The following is a 16,616-nucleotide window of genomic DNA, read 5'->3' on the forward strand; positions in this document are numbered from 1 at the left end:
ACCGTATGGTTGCTTTTTGTAGCATTTAACCACAAAGTGATGTTTACTTCTGCCAAAGCCCGCAAAAGGGAGATAAAACATGCTGCAGTAAGTTAAGCCAGCCATCCCGGACAAGGGCTGCATGCAAATTAACTGAAAATCCCGGAAATTTATTATAATGTTTTCACAACTTTTTTACTGTTGCCGTTGTTGTTGCTGTTTAATAACTGCAGAGGGTCGGATGGGTTTAATATTTGTCATTGTTAAAGCATAATTTCTCCCGAAATGCACACAACGCAGCATACACTACCACAAAAAAAGAGTAGTGCCCTGTAGCAAATTATGCTGCGCTGACTTTTCACCAACATCCAACACCACCAGGGTTACTATTTAATACAGCTTCCCTTGGGTACAATATGGTGGAAACTGGCATCATTTTGATAAGCTTTATGAGGCAATCTATTTATAAAGGCATATTTTCAAACATAATTTTAATATTTGTTTTTAACTGCAGGGCAAATATAATACATTTATGGGCACAGTGTAAGAAGGGATCATATATTTTTAATTCTCTCTCCATTAAAGACAAAATACCTTCATTGGACAGAAGATCACTTGATGGGGTCTTCTGTAATCAGAAGTTTCATTATGAGTTCATCTATAGGCAGAATTTTCTTCATGAGGTATTCTATAGGCTGACGACATCTTGATGAGTTCTTCTAATACGAACACTCCTTAATAACGTCTTCTAACGAGAGCAGATCTCTGAATAAGGTCTTTTATAGAGAGGGGGCATCTAAATGACTTTGGGGTCGATTACGAATAGCAACCCAACTCCAGTTGCGTTGCCCACAGCAAATTTAGTAATAGAATTTTCTATTTCCGCATTAAACTTTTTAAACTTTTTTACAATTAAATTAATAACTGAAGGTTCAAAACACTGATATTGATTGAATTTGACAAATATTTCCGTCTTTTTACTCATTTTACTTGCATGATTTTCTCTTCTGGCAACGCAACTACAGTTGAGTTGCTATCCACAATCGACCCCTTTGTTTATAAACAGAAGGCCTGTTTAGGAGGTCTTCTATAGATAGAATAGCTCTTCAGTAATGAGATTCTCTTCAGTAGTGAGATTCTCTAACTCAAAAAAATTTTAAAAATTCGCACTACAAAATGTCTTTTATAAACAGAAGATCTGACTAGGAGGTCTCTATAGACCGAAAACCTCTTTAATTGGTATTCTATAGACCGAAGACCTCTTAATATGGTTTTCTATATTCCGAAGAACTTACTTAGGTCTTCTATAGAGTAGAGTTGGGCAATCTCGTTCAATTGAACGATCCGGATCACTGTCCTCGTTCAAAGACGAATGAGTAACATCATAACAACCAACGTGTACGCAGTTTTGTCAAAGAAATTACCGGTGTCCAGTGAACGAGATAGTGATCCAGATCGTTCAATTGAACGAAATTGCCCAACTCTACTATAGAGGTCTCTTCTATAAGCCTTCCATGGACAAAATATCACTTGCGGAGGTCTTCTATAGGAAGAAAATTTGTGAGAAGGTCATTTATAGACGGAAGCCCTCTGGCGGGGGTTTAATATAGACATAAGACCCCTTGCGGAGATCTTCCATACGCAGAACACCTCTGGAAGAGGTCTTCTATACGTAGAATGCCTCGTTAGGAGGTCTACAGATAGAAAATCTCTTGAGTAGGTCTTCTATAAAAAGGAAGACCTCTTGAGTAGGTCTTCTATAAACCGGATATCCCTTAATAAGATCTTCTATAGACTAAAGACCTCATCATGAAGTCTTTCACAGACCGAAAACCTATAAAGGAGATCTTCTATAGACAGAAAAACTCTTGAGAAGATCGTCTCTAGAGCGAAGATCTCTTAATAAGTTCTTCTATACCTAGAAGACATCTTAACAAGGTCTTCTATAGAGAGAAGACTTCTTCATGAAGTATTCCATAGCCAGAAGACATCTAGCCGAGGTCTAATAAAGAAAAAAGACCTCTGGAGGAGGTCTTCCATAGAGAAAATGTCTCTTCAGGAGGTCTTCTGTAGATAGAAAACCTCTTGAGGTGCTCTTCTATAAAGAGAAGACCTCTTGTGGGAGTCTTCTATAGATCGAACACTTCTTCATGAATTTATTCATAGATTGAAGATTGAATACCTCGTGGGAAGGTCGTCTATAAACCGAAGACCTCTTTATAAGGTTTTTTTATATACAGAAGATGTATTAATATGGTCTTCTATAGACCGAAGACCACTTAAAAAGTTCTTCCATAAAGAGAAGACCTCTTAACAAGGTCTTCTATAGAGAGAAGAGCTTTTCAGGTCAAGTCTTCATAGAGAGTCTTTTATAGAGAGAAGTCCTCTTCATGAAGTCTTCTACAGACAGAAGACCTCTTGCGGAGATCTTATATAGACATAATACCTCTTGAGGTGGTCTTCTATACAAAGAAACCCTCTTGATGTGGTCTTCTATACAAAGAAGAAATCTTAAGGAGGTATTTAATAGACCGAAGATCTATAATAAGTTATTCTATCGACAGAAGACTTCTTCACGAAGTCTTTCGTAGACTGTAGACCTCTGCAGGAGGTCTTCTATAGACAGAAGACCACTTGAGGAGATCGTCTATAGACTGAATACCTCTTAATATTGTCTTATATACTGACAAAACCGCTGGAGTGGGTCTTCTGTGTAAGCAAAGACGGAAGGCCTCTTATGCACCTCCTGAAGAGGTCTTTTATAAATAGTAGACATCTATACGAGGGTAGAGAAGGTCTTCTATAAACAGAATACATCCGTAAGAAGATTAGGAAGTCTTTTATAGTCCTGAAGAGGTCTTTTATAAATAGTGGACCTCTTTAGGAGTGTAGAGAAGGTTTTCTATAAACAGAATACATATAAGAAGGTCTTTTATAGACCGAATACCACTTAATAAGGTCTTCCATAAATAGAAGACCCCCTTACAAGGTCTTCTATAGAGGGAAGACCTCTTGCGGGGGTCTTCTATATACACAATGCTTCTTTAGGAGGCCTTCTATGCATAAAAGACCTCTTAAGGTGGTCTTCTATAAAAATAAGAGCTCCTGAGGAGGCCCTCTATGGACAGAAGACCTCCTAATATTGCCTTAAATAGTGAGAAGACCCCTGGAGTGGATCATCTGTATATGTATAGACGGAAGGTCTCTTGTAGAGGTCTTCTATCGATAGAGGACCTCCTGAAGAGATATTTTATAAACTGTAGACTTCTTTAGGAGAATAGAGAAGGTCTTCTATAAACATAATGCATCTGTAAGAAGATTAAAAGGCATAATATCTCTTTAGAAGGTCTTCTATACAAAGAAGACCTCTTAAGGAGGTATTCAATTGACCGAAGATCTATAATAAGTTCTTCTATAGGCAGAAGACTGTTCCACGAATTCTTTCATAGACTTTAGACCTCTGCAGGAGGTCTTCTATAGACAGAAGGCCACTTGAGGAGATCGTCTATAGACCGAATACCTCTTAATATTGTCTTATATAGTGAGAAATCCACTGGAGTGGATCTTCTCTGTAAGCATAGGCGGAAGGCCTCTTATGCACCTCCTGAAGAGGTCTTTTATAAATAGTAGACATCTATAGGAGGGTAGAGAAGGTCTTCAATAAACAGAATACATCTGTAAGAAGATTAGGAAGTCTTTTATAGTCCGAAGACCACTTAATAAGGTCTTCCATAAAAAGAAGACCTGCTTACAAGGTCTTCTATAGAGAGAAGAGCTTTTCATGGAGTCTTCTATAGAGAGAAGAGCTTTTCATAAAGTCTTCTATAATGCTTCTTTAGGAGGCCTTCTATACATAGAAGACCTCTTAAGGTGGCCTTCTATAAAAAGAAGACCTCTTAAGGTGGCCTTCTATAAAAAGAAGACCTCTTAAGGTGGCCTTCTATAAAAAGAAGACCTCTTAAGGTGGCCTTCTAAAAAAGAAGACCTCTTAAGGAAGTCCCCTATGGACCGAAGACCTTTTAATATTGCCTCTGAAGTGGGTCATCTATCTAAGTACATACGAAAGGCTTCATGTGGAGGTCTTCTATCGATAGAGGACCTCCTGAAGAGGTCTTTTATAAACTGTAGACCTCTTTAGGATGGTAGAGAAGGTCTTCTATAGACAGAAGATCTATTAAGGAGATTTTCTATAGACAGAAACCCTCTTGAGGAGGTCATCTGCAATCAAACGACCTATTGAGGAAGTATTCTAAAGACAGAAGACCTCTTGATGAGGACTTTTATAGACAGAAAAACGTCCTCTTCAAGAGGTCTGCGGTCTGTTGAAGACCTCATCCGGAGGTCTATAGAAGACCTCATCCGGAGGTCTACAGAAGACCTCATTAGGAGGTCTTCTGTATGTATAAGAGGTCTTCTGTCCATATGTGACCTCATAAAGAGTCCATCCTAACGGGAACTTTTGTCTGTAGAAAATCTCCGTAATGGATCTTCTGTCTATAGAATACCTTCTCCACCACCATAAAAAGGTCTACTGTTTACAAAAGGTCTATTGAGGAGGTTTTCTATCGATAGAAGACCTATAGAAGAGGCCTTCCGTCTATACATACATAGGAGACGCACTCCACGGGGTCTTCTCACTATATAAGGCAATACTAAAAGGTCTTCGGTCCATAGAGGACAAAAGACCTCCAAATAAAGTAGTTTTTTAGAAAAAAATACTTTTTTTGATGAGGTTTTGTAACCGGAAACCTCTTGATAAATTACATTGTAATCAGAAGACATCTTGATAGGTGTTCCATAGCCAGAAGACCACTTCGCAAAGTTTCCTATAGACACAACACCTCTTTATAAGGCTTTCTATATACAGAAGAACCCTTGATGAGGTCTTCTATAAACAAAAGGCTCTTGGCGAGATCTTCCATAAGCAGAAGCCCTCATCAGGAAGTATTTGTGGTCATTGAAGGTCTTCTGTCTTTAGAATACATCATCAAGAAACCTTTTATTGGCTCAAAACCACTTGGTGATGTCTTCCATAGACAAAATACCACTTTAAAAGCGGAAGTAAGGGCAAAAAAATCAAAAAAAAAAAAACAAAAAAATCGCCAGAGCGATTCAAGTTGACATTTTAGGGGTTCCTTAGGTTTTCATGATTTTGCTTTGAAACCGCAAGTCCTATCGAAATGGGACTAAAGAAAATGCTATGAAAATTCTTGACCTTTATGATAACTTCGTAGGTTTTACCGTTATTGAGATATAGAAGTTCAAATTGGGATAATGCATTGAATACCTATTGATGAGGTCGTCTATAGAAACAATTTAAAAAAGTTCATGTAATATTTATGTAGCGGCGCCCAACGTGGGGGTCTCCTTTGTATGTGGACATTTTTCATGAAAAAACTTAAGTTTCCTCCTCTTGGTGAAGTCTTTTATAGAAGAATTACCGGAGTTATCTATAGACAGAATAACTCGTAATGATGTAATCTATAGAAAAAAATATATAAAGTTCATTTCATATTTAAGTAGTGGCGCCCAATGTGGGGTCTCCTTTGTATATGGCAACTTTTGACAAAAAATTACGTTTAACATTTTATCACAAAACTTTGACATAAATTCACGACACTGTGCACATTCCCCTTCTATTTACTTCCCAAACAATTTTTGTTTTGCGAATATTACAAAATTCCCTGCATTTAATAACACAGTTTTTTTAATGGCGAAATGCATCAAAAAATATTGCATGAATTAATTATCGGTGGTGAGATTTTAAGCAGCAGCAACACGAGTGAATAACTCATTCACTATAAAACAAACATATATAATGCCAAGCTTCTACAGTACCCATGGAAGGTGTAAATTTAAAAAGCGACATTAATAACGAAAAAAGTGACATAAATAATAATGCAATTAACAAACGTTTCGCTCTATGGAAGAGCTTTAGCCAATATATCTTCCTTATGTTTTTGCCCCCTCCACGTTTTACCTCCAACAAACAGCTACAACTAAAAGTATGCCAATTAAATAAAAATAGCTCGCAACCCATTGAATCATCTTCATTATCGTCATCATCATCCGTAAAAGGAATTAAGATGTAACACCCCAAGATTTGTTGTAAATGATTTGTGTACTGCAGGCATGTTGCTTAGGGAGGATTCACTTCACTCTGTGCAAACATGCATATTTCAGACTGTCAGTCGTCATCATATTTGTGTAATTTCATAAATCGCCGAATGCGTTTTCGTTCTCTTCTGGCTGGCAGGTTGGCAATTAACTAGAACACTCATTCAAAAATTATGATTCAATAATTTTAAAAATAATTTCTTGCCAAGAAAAAAAGGAACAGCATCAAGACTAGAGATTGTTTGAATGAAATATTGTAAACAGAAGGTTGATAATTTTTTGTTAGAGATTATGACTAATTTAGGTGAATTGTGAGATAATGACGATAATACAGATGATGATGTTTATTGTTGTTAATAATGATGACACCGGTTGATTGTCTCAAGGGAAAAATTAAAATTCACAGAACATTTTACTCCTGGGGAGTAATTAATGTCAAGAAGTGGGGCACAATGTTACGTATAAGCAAAGGTTTGTTGATGTTAAGCTTCTAGGGGAGGAATAGTCTGAGGAGTCCATGTAGGGTCATTGGTCAAATGCTACTTGATCCCGCGTTTTTGTGTAAAGTCGGAAGATAGGAGTAGGTGATAATTATGTTGAAGAATTTAGATTTTATCCAAAATGTCGCTACTCGATTCTAGTTGCAGAATCGCTGAGCATGGCCCTTAAAATGTTTGCATGATGCCAAAGTGGTTCGGCCATTCGTGTTTTTCTTTTCTACGTTAGATCACCCTGGAATTTGATCTAAACATGGGAGTATGATTTTTACAGCTTTTGGGGCCATTATGTCAGGAAGCCTGGACTTGCCCATGAAAAAATACATCGTTTTAATCAAATCCACAATGACAATGTCAAAATGTCAAAACAATCCTCGAACAGCGTTTAAAGTGCAGACAAGCGAAAATTTTGAAATTGTGTGTGAGAGGTACCCAAGGGTATTTTCCGATAAAGACTGCTTAGAAATATAACGTAACTGTTACCAGAAGATCACTTTATGATGTCATTTGTAGACAAAAGACCTCTTGGCGAAGTCTTCTTTAGAAAAAGGCCTTTGTAAGGCCTTCTATAGAAAAAAACCTCTTGATGTGGTCTTCTATAGCCAGAAGACATCTTGATCAAGTCATCTTTGGACAGAAGAATTCTTGACGAGGTCTTCTGAAGACAGAAGATCTCTTGACGAGACGAAAGATCATTTAATGAGGTCATCAATAGTATGTCTATGCAGACAGTAGACCTTGGTAAGGTCTTCTATAGATGATGGAACTCTTCTATAGATGAAAGACGTTTTGATGAGGGCTCCAATAGACAAAATAGCTCTTGGTGAGGTCTTCTGTAGATAGATGACCACGTTATGAGCTCATATATAGACAAAAGACCTCTGGATGAAGTATTCTATAACCAGAAAACCACTTGATAAGGTCCTCTATGGACCGAAGGCGTCTTGATGAAGACAGAGAACATTGATAAGGTTTTTTATAGACAATATACCTCTCGATGACGTCTTCTATAGACAGAAGACATCTTTATCAAGTCATCTATGGACAGAAGAGCTTTCGATGAGGTCGTTTGTGGTCGTTTGTAGACAGAAGATCTTTTGATGATGTCTTCTACAGACATATGTAGACAGAAGATCTCTTGATCAGGTCTTTTATAGGCAGAATATCTCCTGATAATGAACAGAAGACCACTAAATGAGGTCTTCTGTATACAAAAATCCTTGGTAAAAGGTCGTTTAATGAGATCTTCTAATAGGAATTACCAGATATCCATTTAAAACAAATTCCAGTTTTTCATCTGCTCTGTTCCATTAAGTGACAAATAGTCTTAGGAATTTTTACAACTTATCCATTTTATATAATGCTTCTGCTTTTCAAATCAGAGATTACTGACAACTAAAATACCTGTGATATTGATAATGTTCCAAGAGAATTTTGTTAATTATCCATTATGGCGCCCAAAATAGGGCTTCACAATATCGCAATAGATTTTTAATGATTATTATGGATAACGTTTTTCCAATTTGTATGAGTTTCCATTAGCGTTTCTTTCAATCGCCATGTAAAAATTTCTTCTTTACATTAATGGCATCTAAAATATGATGAATACATTTTTGACAAATTGCGCCCAACCTGGGGCCAATATTTCTACTATTTGAATTAGATTCCAATCGCATTCCTTTTAATCGCCACTTAAAATTTTTCTCTTGAGATTACCACCATCTAAAATCTTCAGTTTCTTGAACTGACAAATGGCGCCCAACCTGGGACTTAAAAAATATTTTAATACCCTAGACAGACGGCAGCGTTAATTTGCATTAACTGCCTTAATTCAAATTAATTCGTGCATTATCCACATTCTTAATGCACAAAATCGAGCTGCATTTAAAAGGCATTTAGGTATTTCAATATGGCAATGCCGTAGAAGAGAGCCCATATTCATATGGAGGCAGGGCTGCCAGATTATTTTTATGGAAAATCGTCAAAAAAATCGTCAAAAATTAAAATAGGCACATTTAGATATATTTTAATATATTTCTTATTAAAAGAAACATAAAATGGATATTTAAGTTATTTATTTTATAAATAAAAATGTGAATAAACATTTCGTCATTAAGTTATTTATTTCTTAAATAAATATTTGAGTTTATCATTTTTAAGAGATCGGGCTGAATAAATATGTTTTGTTAAGTTTTAAATCATCTTTGGTACAAAGTATACCCTCCATTGAATCATTATGAAGAGAATTTTGATATTTTATTAAGATTTACTTGGCTGAGAACACATTCAACATTTGCTGACGAATGGGGTAATACCTATCATTACCTCCCAGCAAAAATACCTCGTACAAAATCCCTTACTAACCCTTTATTTTAACAAGGGCATATTGCGCCAAATAAGTAGTTATTATTTGACCGTTGAAATAAGTATTTAAAAAAGTAGTCGCTTAAAGTATTGACTACTTATTTAACTACTTACTTTAGTTGTCAAAAATAACCACCAATATCGCGCAACATGCTCTTCCTAAAATAAAAGGTTAGTAAGGGGTTTTGAAGGGGGTATTTTTGGTGGGTTTCTTTACAAATTTTGCTCTTATAGGAATTGCATATGAGACATCACCACGTTTCAAACTGAATATTGCATTCCAAAAGCGAAATAAATCCGTTTCATTATTTGCAAACATTTCCGTAATATCCAAAAATCTTAGTTCACGAAATTTTGAATCCATTATTTGTTTACGAAATGTGAAAATGTGTTTACGAAATGTGAAAATTCTTTAAAGATTTCGAAAAACTAATAAAATTGCTTTCACAATCAAATTTATTTCAATTTTGAAATATTCAGTTAATTGCTCTGTTCCAGAACTTGCAAGAGTCTACTATTATTGAAATTTTGAACAATTTTCCTTCATAAATTTTCTAAAAAATTTAAAAATAATAGATTTTTGTAGGCTCTGAAGCCTAGCAATTGTATATTTTGCTTGTTTCACTTGAATCCTGTTTTGTTTTTTGTTAACAACTCCTTTGTGTATACACATAAATATATTTAATTATTGTGTATGAATTAATTATTAAAATCAACTAAGAATATTTGAGCAGTTTTTAGAAAATCGTGTTTTACAAAATTATTTAATTTTGACTTAATTAGCAAAATAACCAAAAATCGTCACTTTTAGGGCAAAAATCGTCAAATCGTCATTTTGACGATTTTTTGGACAAAAATTGATAAATGACGATTTGACGATTTTTGCCCTAAAAGTGACGATTTTTGGTTATTTTTGGTTCTGCAGACAACAGAAGATCTATTGAGGTCTCCTATAGACAACAGAAGACCTATTGAGGTCTCCTATAGAGAACAGAACACATATTGAGGTTTTCTACTGACAGAAGATCTTTTGCGGTCTTTTATAAACAACATATGACTTTTTGATATCTTCTACAGACAACAGACTCCCTCTTGAGGTCTTCTGCAGACAACAGAAGACCTAATGGGGTCTCCTATAGACAACAGAAGACCTATTGAGGTCTCCTATAGAGAACAGAACACATATTGAGGTTTTCTACGTACAGAAGATATGTTGCGGTCTTTTATAAACAACAGATGACCATTTGAGATCTTCTACAGACAACAGAATCCCTCTTGAGGTCTTCTGCAGACAACAGAAGACCTATTGAGGTCTCCTATACACAACAGAAGACCACTTGAAGTCTGCTATGGACAACCAAAGACCTTTTGCGGTTTTTTATAGACAACCGAAGACATCTTGAGGTCTTCTATAGACAACCAAAAACCTATGGAGGTCTCCTATAGACACCTTAAGACCTATTGAGGTCTCCTATAGAGAGCAGAACACATATTGAGGTCTTCTTCGGACAGAAGATCTTTTAAAATCTGCTACAGACAACAGAAGCCCTCTTGAGGTATTCTGCAGACAACAGAAGACCTATTGAGATCTCCTATACATAACAGAAGACCATTTGAAGTCTGCTATGGACAACCAAAGACCTTTTGTGGTCTTTTATAGACAACCGAAGACATCTTGAGCTCTTCTATAGAAAACAGAAGACCTGTTGACGTCTTCTATGGACAACAGATCATCTCTTTTTGTCTTCTATAGACAACAGAAGACTTCTTGAGGTCTCCTATAAACTACATAAGACATAAGAACAAATTCTTTTTTTTCATCTGTTGTCTGCTTTGATTGACAAAAAAACGCGTCTCCTATAACATTGAAATTAGATGGCGTCGAACGTGGGGCCTTAAGAGTATTCCAAACGAAAACTTTTTAAGATGATCCTATATGGACAACGTTATTACTTACTTACTTAGCTGGCCCATTACAGAACATTTGTTCCATAGGCCGAACTAAGAAAAGATCTCCATTTCTCTCTATTTGTTGCTTCGCTCTCTGGAATACCGCGCCTTTTCATCTCATAATCCACTTGCTTGCGCCATCTATTCCTTGGCCTGCCAATTCTGCGTGCACCGCCAAGCGGTCCGTATTTATACGCCTTTTTTAGCGGGTTCATCATCGCTCATTCTTATTATATGGCCTAGCCAACGCAATCGCTGCATCTCGATACGTTTAACAATATTGATGTCGTTGTATAGCAGATACAGCTCGTGGTTCATGCGACGTCGATATTCGCCGTCAACGCAGATTGGTCCGTAGATCTTTCGAAGAATTGTTCTCTCAAGCACACCAAGTACTACCATGTCTGCTTGCGCAAGTACCCAGGCATCGTAGCCATACATCAGTGTTTTGTAGAGCGTTATTTTTGTTTGACGAGATGTGGCTTTGTTTTTTAACTGCTTACTTAAACCAAAGTAGCATCTGTTGGCCAATACAATTCTTCTTTTTATTTCACAACTGATGTCGTTTGTTGTGTTTACGGAGGTGCCGACGTAGTCGAAGTCATTTACTACCTCAATATTATAGGAACCAACTTCCACAGTCGGTCCGAGCTCAATGGACGCATTGCGACCATCGACACCATCAACTTGGTCTTCTCACCGTTTACCGCCAAACCCACTTTAGCAGATTCTCCTTCGACCTTCATAAAGGTATCAGTTACTTCTTTTACTGATCGGCCCATGTTGTCTATATCATTAGCATAAGCAAGTAACATGTGACTATTGGTGTAGATTGTGCCACTTCTTTTGACGTTTGCCTTTTCCAGCAGGATGTTGAAGAGATCACACGAAAGGCTGTCTCCTTGTCTGAAACCTCTTTTGGTACCAAACTTTCCGGAGAGGACAACGCTATTACTATTTGAAATATTTGCTACAATCAAATAGTATGTACAATACGTGTATCTCATTTATCTATAAATGAAGTGGCGCCCAATGTGGGGGTTTAGCACCGTTTCAAACAATCATTGTTTAATGATCCTATATGGACAATGCTGTTGTTATTTGAAAACTTTCTTTTCAATCGGTATACCGAATTCGTGCATCTCATTCTAGATCAAAATAAGTGGCGCCCAACGTGAAATTTTTAGCAGTATTCCAAAGAAACTCTTCATGATGATCTTACATGGACAACGCTGTTGCTATTTGAAAACCTTCTCTTTTTATCAATCAATATACGAAATTCGTACCTCTCATGATAATAAGCGGCGCCCATCGTGAAGCTTTAGAAGTATTATTAGCTATTTTTTCATATTATGATCCTATATAGAGACTGTTGTTACTATTTGCAAGAGTTACTACAATTCTCTTTACCAATCGATATTTAAAATGTTTATATTTTATTTAACATTAAAAAGTGGCGCCCAACGAGGAGCCTTTAATACCACTCCAAGCAAACTTTTTGTGATGATCCTATATTGAACATGATGTCGCTACTTGACCTAATAACCCTTTTATTAATCGATATGAAAAATGTGTCTCATTTAACATTAGCGTTGAAATAAGTGGCGCCCATTTTGGGCCTTTAATAGTATTCTTATCAAAATTTTCTGAAGCTATTGCAATTTGAAACAGTTTCTAAAAACCCCTTTACCAATCGATATGTAAAATTCATACATCTCAGTTAACAATTTAATAACTGGCGCCCAACTTGGAACTATACCGATTGAATGTGAGTGAATTTGATGATGGCATTATACGGTTGTTTGAGTCTTGCATGGGAAAAGCTGACCTGACCTTCTGTAGTATATTCGTTTCAGTGGTGTTGTGGAAACTTTATTGCCTGTGTTTTAAATTTCAGAAATTTGTAGCAAATCTTTTGGTTGATTTTCCCTTTGAAGAGTTTGGAACTCTTTGTGAATTATTATTCACTAGCTGTCAAATTTGGTGATAGATGAGGTGATACACAAATCTTCCCAAAAATCAACAAAATATTTAAAAACATTTAAATAACAAAAATTGAAGCTTCTTGTATTTTTTCTCTTAATGAAAGGAAATGTGTTATAAATTAAACAGAAATAAATGCAGAAATCCGGCATTCGAAACAGCAAACAAACACACGTGGGAACGATAAACAAAAGAACAATAACAAATAAAAAAATCAAAAGAAAAATTAAAAAAAAATAAACGGAAATAAAGAAAACAACGTAAATCACAAAGGAACCAAAGAACAAATTATCAGCAAAAATCAAAAAAATATATAAACAAAAATTAAAAAATAAATAAAAAATTGTAAAAACAATAAAAAATTTAAATAACAATGTACCCAATCAAAAATGGCTTTAATCGATTACCAAGCACACAATTTTACCTGTTACACCGTACCTGAATGTCCAAATGATGAAAATGATGCTGCTGGTCATGAAAATGCTGCTTGCGATGGTGATGAAGAGGAGGAGACAGAACAAGAAACTGAATCCGAAGAACGTCGTCATGATCATCGCAGTCATATTTATGGAAGTCGTTATTCTGTGGCCTCCACTGAGACCACTACCTCATCAATTGACAATAATATTCTAAGGAAAACTCAACCGAATCGTGTTAAATATCACAAAAAGCTTTTTAATCCTTTTGCTGGTCATCAAAGGACCTCAATGCCCATATTATTTAGTGGGACACCACAATTGGGTTCATTCCACTACATGAATATGGTGGAAACCGATAAGGCACCCAATACACCACAATTGGGTTATTTCGTGCCCTTTGCGCCAAATTGCTATTTAAGTCCGCCAGTGGGTAGAAAGAAAGCGAGGTAATTTTAGGGAAAAGGAGATTTTATTTATTAAAAATATTTTTATTTTTTTCATAAATTTAAAAATTGCTAATTTTTCTCATTCTTTTCTTCTCTTTCCAGGGACAAAGAAAATGAACGCAATCGTCGTGCCGTCAGTTATGGCGGTGTTACAAATGCCTCATCGATGACCACACTACCACGCGCAGCCCCCAGGCGTATGAATCTGATGAAGGAGCCACCACCACCGCCACCACCCAAACCAATTTTACTGCAACAACAAACATCAGTGCAATCTTCCTCTACGGTAACAACAGCCTCAACCCTATCCATACCTAGTAAATATCCACAATCTGAATATAATTTAATACAGAAAATCGATTCAACCTCAACATTGACTGCTCCATCTCAATATCAAGCACAGAATTACTATGCCAATACGGCTAGCATTAGCACTGGCGGTGGTGGTGGAGGCAGCAGTAATTATTCCTCACTGCTGTGTCATTCCAGTTCGACCACAAGCCCTCTGGCTGTTCGCAAGCGTGAGAAATTGTTGCATCGTTTCAGTGATGCTGCAACATTGGGACGCAAACTGAAAAAGAAGAAGAACATTAACCGCACTTGTCGTTCAATGACTGAAGCCATAGAGATGCTGGCCGATCCTGTGATTGAAGATGAATTTTTTGTAAGTAGTTAAATTAAAATTATTTGTTGCTTTTATTACTTTATTATATAGTTTTTATTGGCCATTCAGATAAGAGGGGTGAGGGGGGGACAATATTTTTCTGAGCGTATTAATTGGGGGTGTTCTTTGTGGTGTTTTAATTTTAAGTGTTATCTTTTGGTGTGTAGTGTGTGTGATTTTTCTTTGTTTTTATATGGGCGTCCATTTGTAGCTGAGTGGCTCTTGGAAATATTTTTAAGAGAATTTCCAGAATTTTTAGATTTTTGTCGACTGTCATTCGGGGTACAGTGGGTAGAAAAACAAATTTAGATGGGTAGATAGAGAAGAAGATGACATCAAAGGTAATATACAGTAAAATAGATGGGCTCATAGGCCATCTACGGCGCAGTAGATGGACTCATAGGCCATCTACGGCCCAGTAGATGGGCTCATAGGCCATCTACGGCCCATTAGATGGGCTCATAGGCCGTCTACGGCCCAGTAGATGGGCTCATAGGCCATCTACTGTCAAGTAGATGGGCTCATAGGCCATCTACTGCCAAGTAGATGTGCTCATAGGCCATCTACTGTATAGTAGATGGGCTCATAGGCCATCTACTGTATAGTAGATGGGCTCATAGGCCACGCAGATGGGCTCGTAAGCCATCTTCTGTATAGTAGATGGGCTCATAGGCCATCTACTGCCAAGTAGATGGGCTCATAGGCCAAGCAGATAGGCTCATAAGCCATCTACTGCCAAATAGATGGGCTCAAACGTCATCTACAGTAGAGTAGACGGGCTCAGAGGCCATCTACTGTAGAGTAGACGGGCTCAGAAGCCATGTATTGTAGAGTAGATGGGCTCAGAGGCCATCTACTGTAGAGTAGATGGGCTGATAGGCTCATTGACCATCTACTGTAGGTTAGATGGGCTCAGAGGCCATCTATTATAGAGTAGATGGGCTCAGAGACCATCTACTGTAGAGTAGATGGGTTCATAGGCCATCTACTGTAGAGTAGACGGGCTCAGAGGCCATCTACTGTAGAGTAGACGGGCTCAGAAGCCATGTATTCTAGAGTAGATGGGCTCAGAGGTCATCTACTGTAGAGTAGATGGGCTGATAGGCTCATTGACCATCTACTGTAGGTTAGATGGGCTCAGAGGCCATCTATAATAGAGTAGATGGGCTCAGAGACCATCTACTGTAAAGGGGATGGGCTCATAGGCCATCTACTGTAGAGTAGATGGGCTCATAGTTCATATACTGCCAATAGATGGGCTCACAGGCCATCTACTGCGAAGTAGATGGGCTCATAGACCATCCACTGCGAAGAATATGGGCTCCTATACCATCTACTGCCAAGTAGATGGGCTCACAGACCATCTACGACGCCGTAGATGGGCTCATAGACCATCTACGGCCCAGTAGATGGGCTCATAGACCATCTACGGCCCCATAGGTAGAGCTGGCAAAGTATCGATAGTCCGACTATCGTTTTGATTGCTGTCGTAAAACAAAGGTTACCGCGGCCACTAAAACAAGTTATATGGGTTATCTATTAAGAATTATTTAAAACATAACTGCATCCGAGTCCGTTATAAACAAAGCTTTACGACCGTGATCAAAACGATAGTCCGACTATCGATAGTTTTACTCATAGGCAATCTACTGCCAAGTAGATGGGCTCATCGGCCATCTACGGCAAAGTAGATGGGCTCATAGGCCATCTACGGCAAAGTAGATGGGCTCATAGGCCATCTACGGCCCAGTAGATGGGCTCATAGGCCATCTACGGCCCAGTAGATGGTCTCATAGGCCATCTACGGCCCAGTAGATGGGCTCATAGGCCATCTACGGCCCAGTAGATTGGCTCATAGGCCATCTACTGTATAGTAGATGGGCTCATAGGCCATCTACTGTATAGTAGATGGGCTCATAGGCCAACTACTGTATAGTAGATGGGCTCATAGGCCAACTACTGCCATATAGATGGGCTCATAGGCCATCTACTGTATAGTAGATGGGCTCATTGGCCATCTACTGCCATATAGATGGGCTCATAGGCCATCTATTCTAGGGTATGTGGGCTCATAGGCCATCTACTGTAGAGTAGGCCACCTACTGTAGGGTGTATGGGTTCATAGGCCATTTACTGCAAAGCAGATGGGCTCATAGGCCTTCTACTGCAAAGTTGATGGGGTCATAGGTCTTCTATT

The 16,616-nt window shown here is 37.6% G+C and overlaps 1 protein-coding gene across 11 annotated transcripts in view; it reads left to right on the top strand.

Moving 5' to 3' along the window:
- pyd (zonula occludens-like protein polychaetoid) overlaps positions 1–16,616 on the top strand; it is a 399,371-nt gene that overhangs the window by 227,725 nt on the left and 155,030 nt on the right. For all 11 annotated transcript variants that reach the window (XR_012411495.1, XM_073974388.1, XM_073974404.1 and 8 more), the window contains exon 3: positions 13,858–14,419. Coding sequence is in view for 10 of the 11 variants with exons in the window: in XM_073974388.1 (XP_073830489.1) it covers positions 13,858–14,419 (562 nt within the window). In the remaining variant the exon portion in view is untranslated. The remainder of the gene's footprint in view (positions 1–13,857; positions 14,420–16,616) is intronic.

Source organism: Musca autumnalis, unplaced genomic scaffold, assembly GCF_047663935.1.
Source record: "Musca autumnalis isolate F117 unplaced genomic scaffold, ASM4766393v1 scaffold_1, whole genome shotgun sequence".
NCBI lineage: Eukaryota > Metazoa > Arthropoda > Insecta > Diptera > Muscidae > Musca > Musca autumnalis.